This window comes from Lissotriton vulgaris, chromosome 5 (genome assembly GCF_964263255.1).
Source record: "Lissotriton vulgaris chromosome 5, aLisVul1.2, whole genome shotgun sequence".
Classification (NCBI taxonomy): Eukaryota; Metazoa; Chordata; class Amphibia; order Caudata; family Salamandridae; genus Lissotriton; species Lissotriton vulgaris.
In genome coordinates, this window is record NC_141693.1 from 404,180,957 (window position 1) to 404,197,351 (window position 16,395).

The following is a 16,395-nucleotide window of genomic DNA, read 5'->3' on the forward strand; positions in this document are numbered from 1 at the left end:
GGGGCCTAGACTGACTGCTTGGGATCTGCCCTCCAGGAAGGATTTAACCCAGGACAAGGCAGGCCCACGGACTCCGGCGGACTCGACATGGTGGAGTAAGATGTTATGGTCCACCGTGTCGAATGCCGCCGACAAATCCAATAGGACCAGTGCCTGGGGGCGGCCTCTGTCAGCATTGCATCTGAGGTTGTCCAACACGGCAAGGAGCACAGCCTCGGTGGAATGGGCTGGTCTAAAGCCGGCCTGGTTCGGTTCTAAGAAGTTGGACTCCTCGATGAATTGCGAGAGGCAGGTGGTCACGTGTGCCTCCTAGATTTTTGACAGGTAGGGCAGGAGAGAGATGGGCCGGTAGTTAGCGAGGACGGCTGGGTCCGCGCCAGGTTTTTTTAACAGAGGCACCAGTACAGCCTCCTTAAAGGATTTAGGAACTGTGCCGGAAATAAGGGAGGTGTTAAGGGTAAGATGCAATGCAGGAGAGTGTGACAGATGTCGCGAAACACAGAGGGGGGGGGCAGCAGTCCTTGGGGGAACCCGATTTCACCCGAATGGCTAGCTTGGCTAGGGAAACGGGGTCGAGGATAGGAAAACAGGCCAGAGTGGGGGTGTTGATGGACGGGACTGCGGCTACTACTGAAGTAGAGGAGTGAGGAATAGAGTTTTTAATTGCCAGAATCGCTTGGACGCCTCCGGGCAGCAATTCGCGCTCTATAAATCTACATCCATTTCCATTTCCATCTGCCGCTGCCGGTTTGTGAGCCACCACTGCAAGTGTTGTGCTGTGCCCTCCGAGATCTGGACATACTCGGACAGGCCCCCTTGATGTTGCGCCCACTGGAACTTCAGGTCCCACTGCAGAGCCCGCATATGCCATCTGGCATGATTGCTCAGCAGGATGCAGGAGGCCATGAGGCCCAGCAGCCTCAAGGTCATCATGACCGAAACCCAGGACAAGGGCCGAAAGATCGTAATCATAGCCCAAATGTCTCGTACTCGCTGTACGGGAGGGTAAACCCAAAACTGTGCCGTGTCTAGAACTGCTCCGATAAAGAGGAGCTTCTGAGAGGGTATCAGGTGTGACTTTGGCACATTGATGGAGAACCCCAGCAAAGGCAGGAGGTCGGCCGTAGTCTGGAGGTGGGAGACAGCTGCTTGGGGCGAGCCCGGCTTCAACAACCAGTTGTCAAGATAGGGGAAGACTGAAACCCCTGATCTGCGCATATATTAGCTGCGACCACCACCTTCCCTTTCGTGAACACCTGAGGGGCGCTGGTAAGGCCAAAGGGGAGCACGGTGAACTGAAAGTGCTTGTGGCCTACAGTGAACCACAGGTAACGCCGGTGGGCTGGCAGGACGGGGATAAGAAAATAAGCATCCTGCAAGTCCAATGCTACCTTGCAGGTCTAGGGCAGACAAGACCTGAGCAAGTGTGAGCATCTTGAACTTCTCCTTCCGGAGGAAGCGATTGACGTTCCGAAGGTCTAAGATAGGACACAGGCCCTTGTCCTTCTTTGGAACCAGGAAGTAGTGGGAGTAACAACCACGACCTACTTCTGGCATCGGAAAGCGCTCGATGGCCCCCTTGGCCAAGAGGGCTGCAACTTCCTGCTGGATAAGTGCCAAGTGATCCCCTGACATGCGGTGGTACTAAGGTGGCATGGCTGGAGGGGTGGTCTCGAAGGGGAGGGAGTAGCCCCTTCGGACAATCTGTAAAACCCACCTGTCCGTAGTGATGGTACACCAGTGGGGGAGGTGAACGCGAATCTTGCCGCCCACTGGCGTTTGGTGGGCCTAAAACACCAGACTAGGAAGGTTTGGAGGCAGTGAAGGCAGGGAAGGAGGTGGTCTGACCAGCCGCTGGCGCAGTGACCCACCTTGGTGGGTCCCATGTCCGCGGCTGTGCTCGGACTGTTGCTGCGCAGGCCTGTGGCTTTGAAATTAACATGTTTGGGTGCCCCTTCCTTGGCCACAAAAGAAGCGAAAAGCAGAAGCCCAAGGAGTGTGCGTATGCGAAAAGCCTAAGGACTTAGCCGTAGCCCGCGAGTCCTTAAAGAGCTCCAACACACTATCTGCCTTGTCGCCAAAAAGAAGAGGGCCATCAAAAGGCACGTCTATTAGAGTGTTCTAGACATCCCCTGAAAAGACAGTGATCCTCAGCCAGGCATGACGGCGTAGTGCCACTGTCGTGGAAATCGCTCTGCCCAGCGAGTCACGGGTGTCAAGGCCACAACGAATCGTGAACTTGCTTGCATCTCTCCCCTCATCAATAGCTTGGCAGAGCACCGTCCGGGCCTCCTCCGGACACTGAGGCAGCACCTGCGCCACCGTATCCCACACAGAGTAGGAATAACGGCTCAAGAGGCATGCAGTGTTCCATGATTGATTGCTTGAATGCGTTTGGGGACGCAGAGGCTTGGACAACCAATCTCTCAGGGGTAGGGTGTTGGGAGAGGAAAATGGGGTCGCCCGGGGCCGAGCGATGGCATCGGGCCACGTTCTTATCCACAGGAGCCTCTGTGTTGGGCCTGGACCAGGTGCCCAAAAGGATGTTTGAAAGTGCATCATTAAAGGGTAGCAGCAGCTCCGTAGAAAAAGCTGCTGGCCGAAGAACTTCTGTCAGGAGGTTAGTCCTGACGGCCACTGTAGGGAGCTCGAGGTGGAGAGCCTCTGCTGCCCTACGCAACACTACTGAACAAGTACCACCCTCCTTATAGCCCCAGTAGCAGGAGACAGTGCGCCAGGTTCTGGTGGGAAATCCAGAACAACGGTGCCCCCAAAATCCTCTGCCCAGTACAGGTCTAACTGGCATTGGGCTGCGAGAGGTTCTTCAGACCCCTCCCAGTTCTCCCCTTACTCCATAACCTGCTGTGCAGGTGGGAAAGATGGAGGAGGATGGAGATAGGGTTATAGATTCCCCATCGGCGTCGGAATCGGCATTGATCGACACCGGTTCAGCACCGTCTCCGTGTAGGGGTGGAAGCCGGGGACGACATCGGCCGGGGGCCGGCCGACGCCGGTGGCGGTGCTGTAGGCTGTAGATGTGGAAGTTGGTGGAGGTCAACCAATATTGGCTGGGATCCATGCATGGATCGATGGGGGTCTCGCGGCATCGGGGCCGGAGCCGATGACGAAAAAGGGCGAGAACCCCAGATGGGCCAAAGAAGCGGTCCATGGCTGACTGAAATTCGTGTAGCTGTGGCATAGTCGCCAATGGACCTGGGAAGGGTGGGTAGGCCAACGGCGACTGCTCCGCCGGAGCGGCGGGGAAGACACCACCCGCACCCTGAGCCGTGTCGCTTCTTCGACTTCTTATGCTTCGTCTTACCTGACTACGAGTGCGAAGACTTCGTCGAACAATGGTGGCGGCTCCGCGGCCGGTCCCTCTACCTCCCACGGGACCGGGACCTTGAACGGCTCGGAGCCGATTACCGGGCCTCAAGCAACTTTAGGGGTCGCTCCTGCAAAGTTTTTGGGGCCAGGGCCCGGCAGTCGGGGCATGATGCGGAGTCGTGGACGCACAACGAGTGTCGTGGTCACGCCCCAGGCAGTAGAGACACTCGTGTGCGGATCCATCATGCGGAGACAAACCTCGCAATACTTGAAACCGGGCAACCCTACGCACCAGGATGCAAAGACTCAAAAAGACAGGGACAAAAGTCCCCCAAAAAATCAGTCAAAAATTGACTGGGGGTACCGCTCTCTCCGGATCTGCGCTTGCTGGCGCGGAAAAAGTAGCTGCTGCAACATCATCACGACGTCTACGACGGCCACCTTCTAACGCACAGGGGTACTGCTGCCAAATACTTTCCGAATCCAGTCTGACGCCTGGTGGTAATTCTAAGGTAACGAATATATCACTAACATGTCTCCTTCAGATCTCCTTGTTTGTTTGCACCTGCGGGCAGCCTCACTTGTTTTCAAGGTTCGAGTGAAGTCCAACAGCAGAACTTTAATTTTCTGAATTTTTCACCTTCTCCAATGACTAACAGCTAATTGGTTGACTCACAGGACTCCTCAAGTCTTTGCCATCTGACTCTTAGTCTGCTAGTTGGGTTACCTTGACTAACACTATACTCAGAATGTATTTTCCCACAGTCACCATTTAAAATTGGATTCTAGCTTTGTATCCCATGTTGGATGACAACCGAGGCATCCTTAAACAACTGTTCATACAAAATGTGCTTAAAAGGAACTTTAACAGAGGGCCTAATTCCCATTTAGAAAGTTGCCCTGATTTCAATGTATTTTTTGATTGTGCCAAAGCAGAAACTCAATGCTAAAGTAATCGGAAGCTGCTGTTGCAGCTAGGAAGAACTATTCAACAACGACTGATTCACTTGCCTCTGTTAATAATAAACATCTATTATTAAATGATAAGGAACAATTCAGTGTGTGGTAAGTGCGCCTTACATATAAGTGGTCTCTATCAATATTGTATTATAGTTTTACCCCCGTTTATTTGTGTTCTATATTCTTAAAGTGCTAACCAAATGGATGAAAGGCATTTATGTGACCAGATTTCACTCAGCTTTTCATGTACATTCACCAAAACCTGTATTTTGTAATGCAATAAACATATTTAATGAATTTCAAAAACAAGTGGACAAAAATAAAATGGAGCGTACACTATAGTACTGTGAATTTAACATGCTGCGCATTGTATCTTGCATGTAGATATGTATGTGCTGGTATTGCTATATTGGTATAGCTTGTGCTATGAGAGTGCTAACCAGGATTCATGGCTCACAGGAAGTTGCAATCTTGGAGAAAAGTCAAGGGTAGACTGCCGGGTAGAGACTGCTTTTGGGTTTGAGGAAGAGAAATGAGCTTTCAAATTACGATAGTAATAAAATCATCAGAAGTGCTGATGATTCGTCTCAGAAGTTCTGCAGGAAATGTACAAAAGAAACAAACTTAGCATAGACATTCTGATCACAATACTTGGAACTAGTTATGGTTAAACTGAAGCCCCATCTGTAAATTTTGAATTTTGATTAATGAGAGAGCAGATTATGATTCTTTGGGGCACTAAAGACTGAGTGAATTCCTGAGGAAATTGTATCAATAAAAAGCAATTATACAATTAATGACACTGATGTCCAAGCACTTCAGTCGACTAAGGGCCCACTTTAAGGTACATTTATTGACATTATCTCCGGCACCCATATGAAATACTGCCCGAGAAATTTAGAGATGATTTCCAGTGCAGTAGTCATCCCTGTACATGAAAAGGAACCACTATCCTAATGATTCCTTTCAATGTTCAACAAGTTTGGTGGTTGGCTGCCGGGGATTGCAATGGCTGTCCACCTCACTTTTTCTATTTTTTTCGTTTTCCAGAAAAAGGTCCTGAAGCAGGAAACTGTTTCTGAAAAACAAAACAACTAATGACCCAAAAACCCTGAAAGCTTCGCCCAAGGTGATGGTGGGCATTATTTATTTTCCTGCCACTCACCGACAGGTTTTTCCTGGCCTGGTGGTGACAGACAGACTGTAATTTCCTTCCTCTGTCATTTAATCCATCAGGCCATCGGAGGATATACAACATTGAAGGAGCCAATGGGGCTACAGCAGTGGAACACTTAAGATCTGTCTATCTCTAAATGAGGTGGACGGACCAAGCATTTGGCAGGAAGGGTACTCCGGTGCATTTATGATGGAGTACCTAGTCCGTCAAACTCTAACTAGGGCGCCCTAATTTCACTCTATGCAGCATGAGGCTTAATATGCTGATAATATTACAAGACACAAACAAAATGTGCAATATACATTGACAACCAAACCCAAACTTGGACCTTTTTATCCAGGGAGTCACACTTCAATATTCAGCTCAGAGAAACTTTTGTTAATTATTTTCAGTTCAGTGCAAATCATGTTCCATAAAAACCTTCTAAACTCAATATTTACCTGTCCAGCTGAGCCCCAGGTGGTCTGCTACTATAGCCATCCTTATATCTGTCCGTTCGCAAGGACTTTGTGGACCTGTGATTTACAATCAATTGATTAAAAAGGTTCCTCTGGGCATAACCAGGAAAATATTTATAAACAATACTGACACAAGACGTTTCTAACGCTCATTTGAACACCAAAATGTGTCCTAATGACCTACACGAAGAAGCCCATCTGTAGCTCAGCTTGTGTTTCCATCTGTGTACGTTCAAAACTACAGAATGTCCGTGTAATGGAATAATCATGCGGATAGCCTCTCTATGTCACACAATATGTGCAAATAGTGGTGGAATCACCATGAAGAGATTAATTTAATGTATGTGGTAGAAAGATTGACAATCAAAAATATTGTCTTGTCATTCGAAAAAAAACATATATTAGATCTTTATGCATCAATCTCTTCAGCATGCTTCACTAGCTGTCTACAGTGCTGGAATTTAGTGGGAAGAACAGAGAGCATAGGGCAGCACAAACAGATGACAATGACAGAATGAAAACTACAGTAAGTCACTTCACGGGCAACCACAACAGGTCATGCACTAGGGTCAACAAGTGGAAAGTTTTACAGACTAGGCTGGAACTCCACGGTGTGAGCCATGCCAGCTCCAGAAACCTGACTGCCTTCATCCTCACCAGTCCTTCTACTGCTCCTTCTCTCACTGTCGGCTTTTTCAATCTTTGATTTTAATGACGCTGCCTCTGTTCTCATGTCTCTAGCAGACCTCGATGTAACGGAAGGCTGGTAAACTTGAGTGGCTTCAGATAATGATGTGTTTCTTGATGTACTGTCTTCATCATCAGACATCTCTGACTGCATCTTTTTCTCTTCATCAGACAGACGATCCACAAGCTTTAATGTCTGACCACTAATTCCCTTAAAATATTCAATAGAATGTTTACACACTTCGCTAAACTGTTGTTGCTTTCCTTTCAGGTTTGGAGCACCAATGGGAGTGGATCTTGCTTTTACTGGCAATTTAGAAGGAACCTGCTTGGGTTTCACCTTTTCTGACTGTCTCTTCTCTAACTGACTTTGCTTTGGTGGTGCAATTGTTTGTCTAGGTATCCCCACATTAACCCGACTTGCATTTTTCACTGGAATTTTAGACTTAGCTTCTAGACATGAGCTTGCAATAACCTTTTTGGGTCTACCATTGTCACTAGATTCTCTTGTTTTACTCCTAGAACTGTTTGAATGATTATTCAGAGGAAGGGCACTTTTAGTTGAGGGGGCCTTTACTGGAAGTTTTGATCGTGGCCTGCTCCCTGCTGAACTTGTAGGTGATTTTTGGTCTCCTTGCATGACCCTACTATCTCCTATGGAATGGTTATGTGGCATCCCCGAACCTTTTACTGAACTGTTTTTCACTTCATTTGTTTTTCCCTTACTTTCTGAATGTACTCTAGACTCTGCGATTTTACTTTTATTTGCAAGAACAGCTGCTGAATCCAGGTTATTATTGTTATTAAAATTATCAGATTGGAAGCCGCGCTGATCTGACTGTCTAGTAACATTATCATTACTAACAGTATGTACAAGGCTTGCTTTGATTTCATTGTCTAATATCTGTCCATTTGAAAACACTTCCTCTGTCTTATCTGTTACTTCACCAGGGCACTCCTTTTTTAAAGTCATAGTGGAAGCAGAAATGCCCATTTTTATTGGTGTGCGCAGTTTGGAGTCCACTTTAGAATTGTTTACAGCTGGTGATGACCTTTCTAGTAAGTTACTACCACAAGTTTCTACACAAGTTCCACTGATCTGGATAAGGGGTGTATTGTCAACGGTTATTGCTTCTAATGGACCCTCTACTTTATTTTCATGAACTATGTCCACTGGTTGTGGCTGTGTAATATCAGAAACTGTAGTTTTATCCCCTTCCCCTTTGTCCCCTGCCTTCCCTTCAGAGGTATGCTCACCAATTTGGAAAAATTGGAGTCTTTCTTCAACAAAATCCCTCTTGCTCATGTCAATTGCACCACTACGAGTCATTTCAAACATCTTCCCTTCATGAAATGGGAAGGGATTGGGCTCACTCGTTGGAGTGCTTTCATCAGTTGGGGTTCTGGCTGGAGTTGTGTCTGGAGTGGTTGCTTGAGATCTGTCTTCTACAGCTAAGCCAAAAGGCTTGGGTTCGTCATCCTTTGATTTAGTCTCAAACACGTCATCATCGCCTGGCTTACTGGACCATGGATCGAAATCTAGACTTTTGGTAGCTACCGTTTTAAACGGGGTTGCAAATTCTTCATCTACTTTGTAACTGAAATATGAATCTGGAAACACAGTTCTGTCGGGGTGTCTGCCTTCCAAAGTAAAGAACTGTGCCCCTGACTTCTGATCAGTTACATCCCCTTTTTTTTCGGGTGATGACCCTTTCAAACATGTCTTGTCTTCTTCAGTTCCTACTTTTCCCTCCTCTTCTATTACTTCAAGTTTACTTTGGCTAAAGCTACGGTCAGTGGGTTTAAGGACACCTTCTTGAGACCACACATCCTTTTTTGAGTCTATTGTTTGGTTTTGTAATTTTGTATCGCTCTCTGTTAGTCCATCATCTTCATCTTGCAAATCATAGCCATCAAGTGAGTCAATTTCAGTCGCATCTGTGTCATGCGAGAACTCAGCAGTTGTTGCAATGGAACATTCGGTGACTGACTGGTCATTGTTACCATTTTGCCCCTCATGCTGGTGGGAGTCAAATACAGTGTCTATTTCATTGTTTTTTCCAGATCCTGAAGTTCCCATCTCTTTTGGGGTATAGCTTTTTCCTGAATTATTATGCTGAGAACCTTCCCTCCTATTGTCTTCATCTTCTTTTAGTTTAAACATATACTTCTTTAAAGGAATTGGTTGAAATATTGATTCATCCTCACTGGAATCACTGGCGTCAGCTCCCGGAGAAGGCGGCTGTACTCTTATAACAGGATCAGGTGAAACATTTTTTTCCATTTCATCCTGAAGATTGACTTCAGTCATTTCCATTTCATGCTTTGTAGACTGGGGTTGTTTTTTAACTGTTGTGGACTGTTCATTATCAAGTGGTGGTGGAGGTGGGAATTCTATGTAAGCAACCCTTTTGTCCTTAGTTCTTTTAACAGTGTTGGTGTTAGAATGTTGTGTTTTATCAGTAGGAGAAATTTTGTCGGCTATATGTTTTAAAGAGGGGGACTTAGCCTGCTCATCCTCGTCGGACTCCTCTGAAACCTCGGGTATGGGACTAGGTTTACCTGGTGTGTATGCTATTAGGGAGTCAGGTGTTTTTGATGTAAACTCGTAGCTCACTTCCTCGGAGCTTGGTGTTTCAGGTGTCAAAGGGCTTTTCCCAGAACTATCAATAAAAGAAACCTGTTCCAATGTGTCATCCTCTGGACTAGCTTGGGGAGAGGGAAGTTGCTTTTGTGGTTTAACAGTATAAAATGCCCCTCTTGTTTCTTGCACTGTCCTACTCTCTTGGCTTACTATTTTTTTACTGATATGTCCTTGTTGTACTTCTTTATCATATTGCTTTCCTACTTGAACAATGCTCACATAAATTGGTAAAGTAGTGATCTCCTTAATCCCCTCTGGGCTACCCAATGCTGTGATCTTTTTTAACTTATCAGGCAAGTTTGGACCACACAGATCACCTGATGGAGACTCCTTCACTGGACTATACTCTAGTGAGTCTGGTGACTTAGTAGGAGATGTTTCAGTATCCTCATAAGAAGAACTTAATCCCATATGACTTTGAGGTTTTGCAGTTTTAGTATTTTTGTACAGCTTGTTTTTTTCATCTTCCCTAAATGCAGTGTGTGACGTATCAACTTCATGTTTTGTCAAATTTAATGTAGAGGATTTCGGGGAGGATAGTTCAAGTTTTGATTTTTTGGTCAAATCATAAGAACCATCAAAAACTTGCATGGCCCTACGTTCTTCTGTAATTCTGACTGGGATATGGGACGTATTTATATTCTCTTTTTTCTTGGACATCTGATCCATGACTTCACATTTATTCTCTCCTTCTTTAAAAGTGTGCTCTGTGTACAAAACCTTTTTTGATGGGGATTTTACATGCCCTTCTTTAATTTCCTTAGAATTATTTTTGGGCAATTGTTGCTTCTCTGACAGACAGATAAAATCTTCTTTTTTTCCAATTTCTTGTATCTCAGGATGGGCACACTTTGTTTTCTCTGCAGCATCCTGCACAAGAACATGACTCAGTTTCTCTTTTTGTGCCTTATGATTTGTGGCTCCTGGACATTCCCATGTCCTGTAGATCTTTTTCTCCCATGCATGGGCTGCTGAGTCTGTGTCTGCCCTGTTGGACAAATGAATATCATGCTGTGTAGAAAAATGTGATTGTGCTACTTTACTTGATGCTTCATTTCTCTGGTTTTGGGCAGTGGAAGAAGAATGATTGTCAGCTATGTTTTGATTAACCTGGGAATTATCAGATCTAGTTTTCATGGCAGCCGCCTCTTTTTGCAATTGCAAGTTGCCATTAATGGGATCAGGTGGCTTGTGCTGCTTTTCCCGTGTATAAAGCTGCAATACAGGCAGTCTGCTTTCGTGTAACTTCTTAATTGGGATCTTAGATGGTGCATCCGGTTTCTTTTCTTCTTGTGCAGTGTCTTTTGACCTTTGACCTATACTTTGTTCAAATTTTAATCTTATGGAATTAAGTTTCGACTGTTTTAGTTGGAATCCAGCTTGTGAATGTTCAGGGCTTTGTTGTGTACACTTTTTGTTTTGTGTTACACTTTTATTATCATCTGCCTGTTGGACAAGTATTCTTCTTTCTGGACTACTTGGCAAACTGGCTGATTTTCGTTCATCAGTAAGGGAAAAGCACTTTCCATCACTTTCATATTGCCGTGCTCTACTCCAGTCATCACTTGATGTTCGCTTATTTGCGAGCGACACCTTTTCTGGGCTACTGCTGGCTGAGCTGTGATTTGAATGAGTGTCTCTACCATTTTGTTTACGTGGCTTTTTCTCTGGAGATTGCAGTTCATCATTCAGCTTTTCTGTTTTGTCACGAAAAAACTGGGACACTTCAGTCAATTTTTCTTCGGCTTCCTTAACTGTCCTGTCCACCCTATCTTCATATAGCAATTTTTCTCTACCACGATCTAATCGGTCCTCTGTAAAGCGCATCCACATGGCATGCTTTGGGCTACCACCATCACCAGTGTAATGTAATACAGTTACATTATCATAATTATCATCTTTTGATAGTTTACCAATGCCGTTTTCAGAAACATCTTTACAGATTTTAGAAAAAATATCTTTTTTAGCAGCAGCTGCTACTTTTTCCCTACTTTGCTTATACGGTCGAGTTAACTCTGAGCTAAGGGGTAAAAGATTATCAGTGGAAGACTCCTCTGTGTCAGAGTGAGAGATATCTAACTTTTCGGATAGAAGCATTTTTTCGGCAAACCTGTAAGATTCTCCTCTTAGCTCAGACAGTTCATCATCGTGGTATTCTATTGAGTGCTGACTTAGTAGCTTCAGTGTTTTGTAAGAATCGTCTGACATGAGCTGAGCTGAACTAGGGCGACTATCCTCTTCTTGAGAAATAGGAGTGTTTACTCTTGAAGACTCTAAGTAAGAAGGAAGGGACTCTTCAACTGTGAGCTCCTCTTCTTCTGGCTGAACTAGTTCATCGGAACAAGCAAATTGCCCAGGTCTGTCTGGAAGAATATCTTTGATACTGATATCCCCCTGAGTGAAGTCTCTCTGATACATATACATTTCTTTTTCTGGATGTTTTTTAGTTTCCCTAATGATTACTTCAGTGGGTTCTGCTTGGTTACCTTTTTCAATATGGACCTCTAATATACGCTCCAGTTTGGGTTTCATTTTAATGTCTCTTTCTGTGTGGTGTGATGAAGCTTCAGCACTCTTGAGACTATCCGAAGCTACTGTGGATTTATGCTCAAATAAGCCAGCTAGTTCTTTTGAAGGATCCCGCCCTGACTGAAAAGCTTTCATTATGTCATGAACAGACATTGTTTCCTCTATTCTTTCAGAACTGTTTTCACCACGCGGAGGTTTGTGATACACCATTCTAGTGGTAGTAGTAATATGAGTCTCTTCTTTGACGCGCACACCTTTGCTCAGGGAACATGGGTGGTCATCCTCTTCAGAGCTGGCCTTCATTTGGAATGCTTTAACCTTTTCTTTAATGGAGCCAGGAGAGTTATGCTCGAGCTCAGGGATTGTAGTTGCTGGTCTTGAGGAATGAGAGTCGTCAAGCTGTGATTCTGCAATGCTCTCTGCAGAAGGCTCATAGCTACGGATGACATGAACTACCTCAGTTCGTGTTTCTGTGATGACAGGCGGAATTGGCACATCATGAAACAGTGGTTTGGGGCCTGTGCTTTCTGCGCTTTGTGGAGCTGACGGGGTTTTTTCACTTCGTGTTTCAAAACCACTGTCAGACAAAGGACTCTTATCTTGGTCATGTTGAGAAAAATCATCGGGAGATTCTAGAATCATGTCTGTTCCCAAGATAGAATCTGCAAATTTGCATAGTTCCTTTTCAGAAGCAGATGACCGCATGCATGCTGGGGGCATTTTAAGTTTATTCTCCTGTAATGCCATTGCTGGCTTTAAAACTCGTTTTTGTCTCTCTTCAGCCTCTTTTTTTCCATCCTCATATTTATACTTCATATTTGAAAATGCATTACCCCCAATGTCGTTTGTTAAATAATCAATCACTTTTGTCAAGTTGTAATCCCTTTCCGACACTGTTCTGGCTTTGATTTGAACCTTTTCAGGGACAGATGGAGGTGCACATTGTTTTGCTTCTGCAATTTCATCAGTGCTGAATTCTTCCCAATCATTCTCGGGAGATTGCCCATCATCACTCTTTTTATTTTCCAAAAACACATCTTTTTTCAATATCTCACTAACTTTCACTAAGTCCTCCTTCACCTTCTCAACAATTTTAAAAGGCTCCTCATCATCTATCCTTATTTCTTTTGCGAGTTCGGGTTGGAAAGGCTTTTCTTCAGTTGTGTCTGTCTGTAAAATGGCTGTCATCCTTATTAAGTCTTCTTTCATGTCAGCAACATCTTTCAGTATCTCCTGACTGGAAGATAAAGAAGATGGTGTTGAAAGCTTGAGAGCAGAGGGTGCAAGAAACAAGGAAGATTTTACTGGAGATGACATTCGGGTATAGGGGGATGGAGTACGTGTCTCTGTAGTCAATGTTTTAATAGGTGACAATAATGCTGCTGTTGATTTCGAAAGTGCCACAGAATCCGAGAGTTTCTTCAAGGTGGGATCTGATAAAACATTGATTACAGAGTATACTGGTACAGTTATTGTTGATGAGTTTACGGAAGAGGTAGATGCCGACTCTGATGACCTAAGGGATGTGTACAGTGTACCTGCCGTAGGTGCTCTTATGGACTGAAAAGCTGATGAGGTCGAAGACACAAATGTCCTCAGTGATGAGTATGGTGAAGTGGTAGGGATGGTGGAAGCACAAACTTGTTCTACTGCATCAGTGGCAGCGTTAACAGCACAACTTGCTGAGTTTGAAACAGCTGAGTATTTTTCGTGTAAAGACGTTGGAGATCCAGAAATGAAATTTGAAGATGGGTATTTCAAAGGAGAGGCAGACCCATTAACCATTGCCACTACTTCTGTAGATCCGGGCACTGTTTTCCCGGATGAAGAGAGAGATGGCATTATAACTTTTGACGATGAAACAGCATCAACTGTAGATCTGGAAGAAGATACAACACACTTTAATGGTGAAGACGAAAGTGGCCCAGCAGAGGTGATTATGGATTTAAATGGCAAGGTTGAATTATACATGTTAATATTAGATTTGGGAGATGCTGGAGGTGTCATGGCAATTGATGATCTTTCCAACAGAGAATTTCCTGCAGTAGTTACAGGTGATGTTCGCAATGGAAATGTTGCAGTGGTTACCAGCCCTTTCAAATTTGTAGCTTCCACAATTACTGGAGCTCGAATTGGTGACCCAGAAGGACCTTGGATAGTATATGGAGGCTGTGACACAACTGTTTTTATTGGCGAAGAGATGCTCCGGAAGGATCTTATTGGAGAAGCTACATCGCTAACAGATTTAACAGAAGATGTAGTAGAAGCTCCAAATGTTGATTTGATAGGCGAAGCAGAAGTAACAGACCATATGGACTTCAATGGGGATGCTGAAGGAGTATTGGAGGAAGAACTTGATAGGGATGTGAATCCTGATTTTGTCTGTCCTGGCACTGTGATGGGAGCAGTTGTCCATGACTGATATGGCCGTGTTGAAAAGACTGGCTTGTAAGAATATGCAGCAGGTAGGGATCGTGTTGCTCCTGTGTTCCGTTCAACTGGTTCTTTAGTGTAAAATTAAAATCAAAGGCAAAATGAACAAAAATGTTTGAAAAACAAAGAGACCAGAGAAAAAGAATTGGTCAGTAAAATTTTGTAATATTACAAAAGCAAATACATTTGATTCAAATGGTTTCGGATGGAGCTGATGAAGGGAATGATGAAAGAAAAATGGTCCACATATTAAGGATGAGCCCAAAAAAGAAAACTGCAACAAAAAATGACAAACAAAAAGCATACATCAACTAAAACACAGACAGGGGAAAAGACATACGGCAAACACAGAATTTTTTTCTTGTCTAACAGCCAGATTCAATTGTCTCCTCTTGCTTCCTATTGACTTTTTGATGTGCTAATTTCAATGTATGGCTAAGTGTTCAGTATCTAATATACATATCTGTTTGCTTCATGCTGTGTTTACAATTACTATTTTTTGTGTGGTCCTTTAAACTCTAGTCAACCTCTTAAACATCATACGGATTTGGATCCAAAATACAAAGAACATGGGCTTTATTTAAAAAAATAAATACACTGCAAAATATTTCCTTTGAAACCACTCAGTAGTATTACATGCAGAACCCAAATGTGTTTAGGAATCAGCCATTTACTATGAGAAACTAGAATAAATTCAAGTGTATGTCTCCCATGCAAAATACATATATATGTTGCACAATCACAAAGCCAATAAGAGAAAGAACTGGTCTAAATTGGTACTTTGACTTTCAATATTTCTTTGTCATGCAATATTGCTTTGCATTGGTAAAATAAATTAAAAGGTTACATGAAATGATATTAAAAAGCATTTTTGGGCACGAAGAATGGACTACATGGTTAATGAAACATGTGGGCAGGCAGAGCAACTAAAATGTGAGTAATCATGCATGGAATGCCATGTTGAGACAAGCAAATGGGCAGCTATGGTTTGAATGTTTCATTACATATTTTGAACAATTATTGAATTTATCGGTTATTTTTAAAAGAAGAGTTTCTTTAATGGATCCATTTTGGTTTGAAATATTGCTAAACAGTACTATGTTCAATTTATTCATCACCTCACATGATTCGGTATAATGACATCCCTCCTGTAAACCTATGGCGTTATCAAGGTATAAGCTAAAGAATCAGATAATTATACGTTTTTTAATGTAAGTTGGTTTCTAGTCTGACAAGGCACACAGGGAGACTGAATATTTGTCATACTCAAAGATTGCAACATTTGTGACAGTTTCATTGTTAAGAGGTAGGCAGCATTTGGTATAAAAAAAACAGAAACAGAAGAACATTGGGCAGGCAACCAGCTGATCTTTTGGCAGCTCTGTTCATACAGAATATTGTTATATTATCTTTGCAAGCATGTCTTTAACATGCACAGAAGAACATAACAATGGAGACGGGTGGTGGCACCCGGAGACCACATGGGAGTGGATGGGAAGGGCAAAAAAGACTAGACTAGCGGATTTTGTTTGTCATCAAATGTCATCACTTTAATTTATGTTTAATTCCAAGTGTATACATTTTGTATAGCCCACCATTTGCGAAGGTAATCATTCTTCGTTACTTTATTGTTGAAACTATTTATTTCTGACAAACAGGTTTGATTTGTAATACAATGCACAACACTGGGGAAGCCTTCCACTCTCACTTCTCGGAAGACCAGGATTGTTAAAACGGATTTCCCTATTAACGTTCCTATATAACCTTCAGAACATCCTCTATTTGGGAGCTAGAGGGCATCTTCTGCAGGTATATTTGGAGTTAGGAGTCTCCATACCAAATATCAAGATATATAACTTGGTCTTCTTCCTTGTGGTAATCAATTAGCAAATCTGCTCCCAGGAAGCTGAAACTTTGCTTTGCCTACTACACAAGCTGCCCACGGTTGAGAGAAACTACCTGCATTTTCTATAAAAGAGTCAAGCAATGCATAACCTATGACATGTGCCCACACAGTTTTCAAGCCCTGCAAGACCAAAATAACCTTGACTTTGACTAGGTGGAAGATTTTTGTGGGGAGGCTTCAAGGTAGGAGAGTTAAAAAAAATTCACACAGTGAGAAAGGTCATGCAAAGCGAGGTTGGTTTCTAGTATCCTGTTATGAGAATGCTTATAATCTT

The 16,395-nt window shown here is 43.6% G+C and overlaps 1 protein-coding gene across 11 annotated transcripts in view; it reads right to left on the bottom strand.

Annotated features, from left to right (window-relative positions):
- ANK3 (ankyrin 3) overlaps positions 1–16,395 on the bottom strand; it is a 2,005,091-nt gene that overhangs the window by 126,102 nt on the left and 1,862,594 nt on the right. For 6 of the 11 annotated variants that reach the window (XM_086921757.1, XM_086921756.1, XM_086921762.1 and 3 more), the window contains 2 exons: positions 6,580–14,286; positions 5,905–5,979 (listed from right to left, as the gene is read on the bottom strand). In XM_086921757.1, the coding sequence (XP_086777883.1) occupies positions 5,905–5,979; positions 6,580–14,286 (7,782 nt within the window). The remainder of the gene's footprint in view (positions 1–5,904; positions 5,980–6,579; positions 14,287–16,395) is intronic. The other 5 variants (XM_086921765.1, XM_086921767.1, XM_086921766.1 and 2 more) reach the window with 2 other exon arrangements.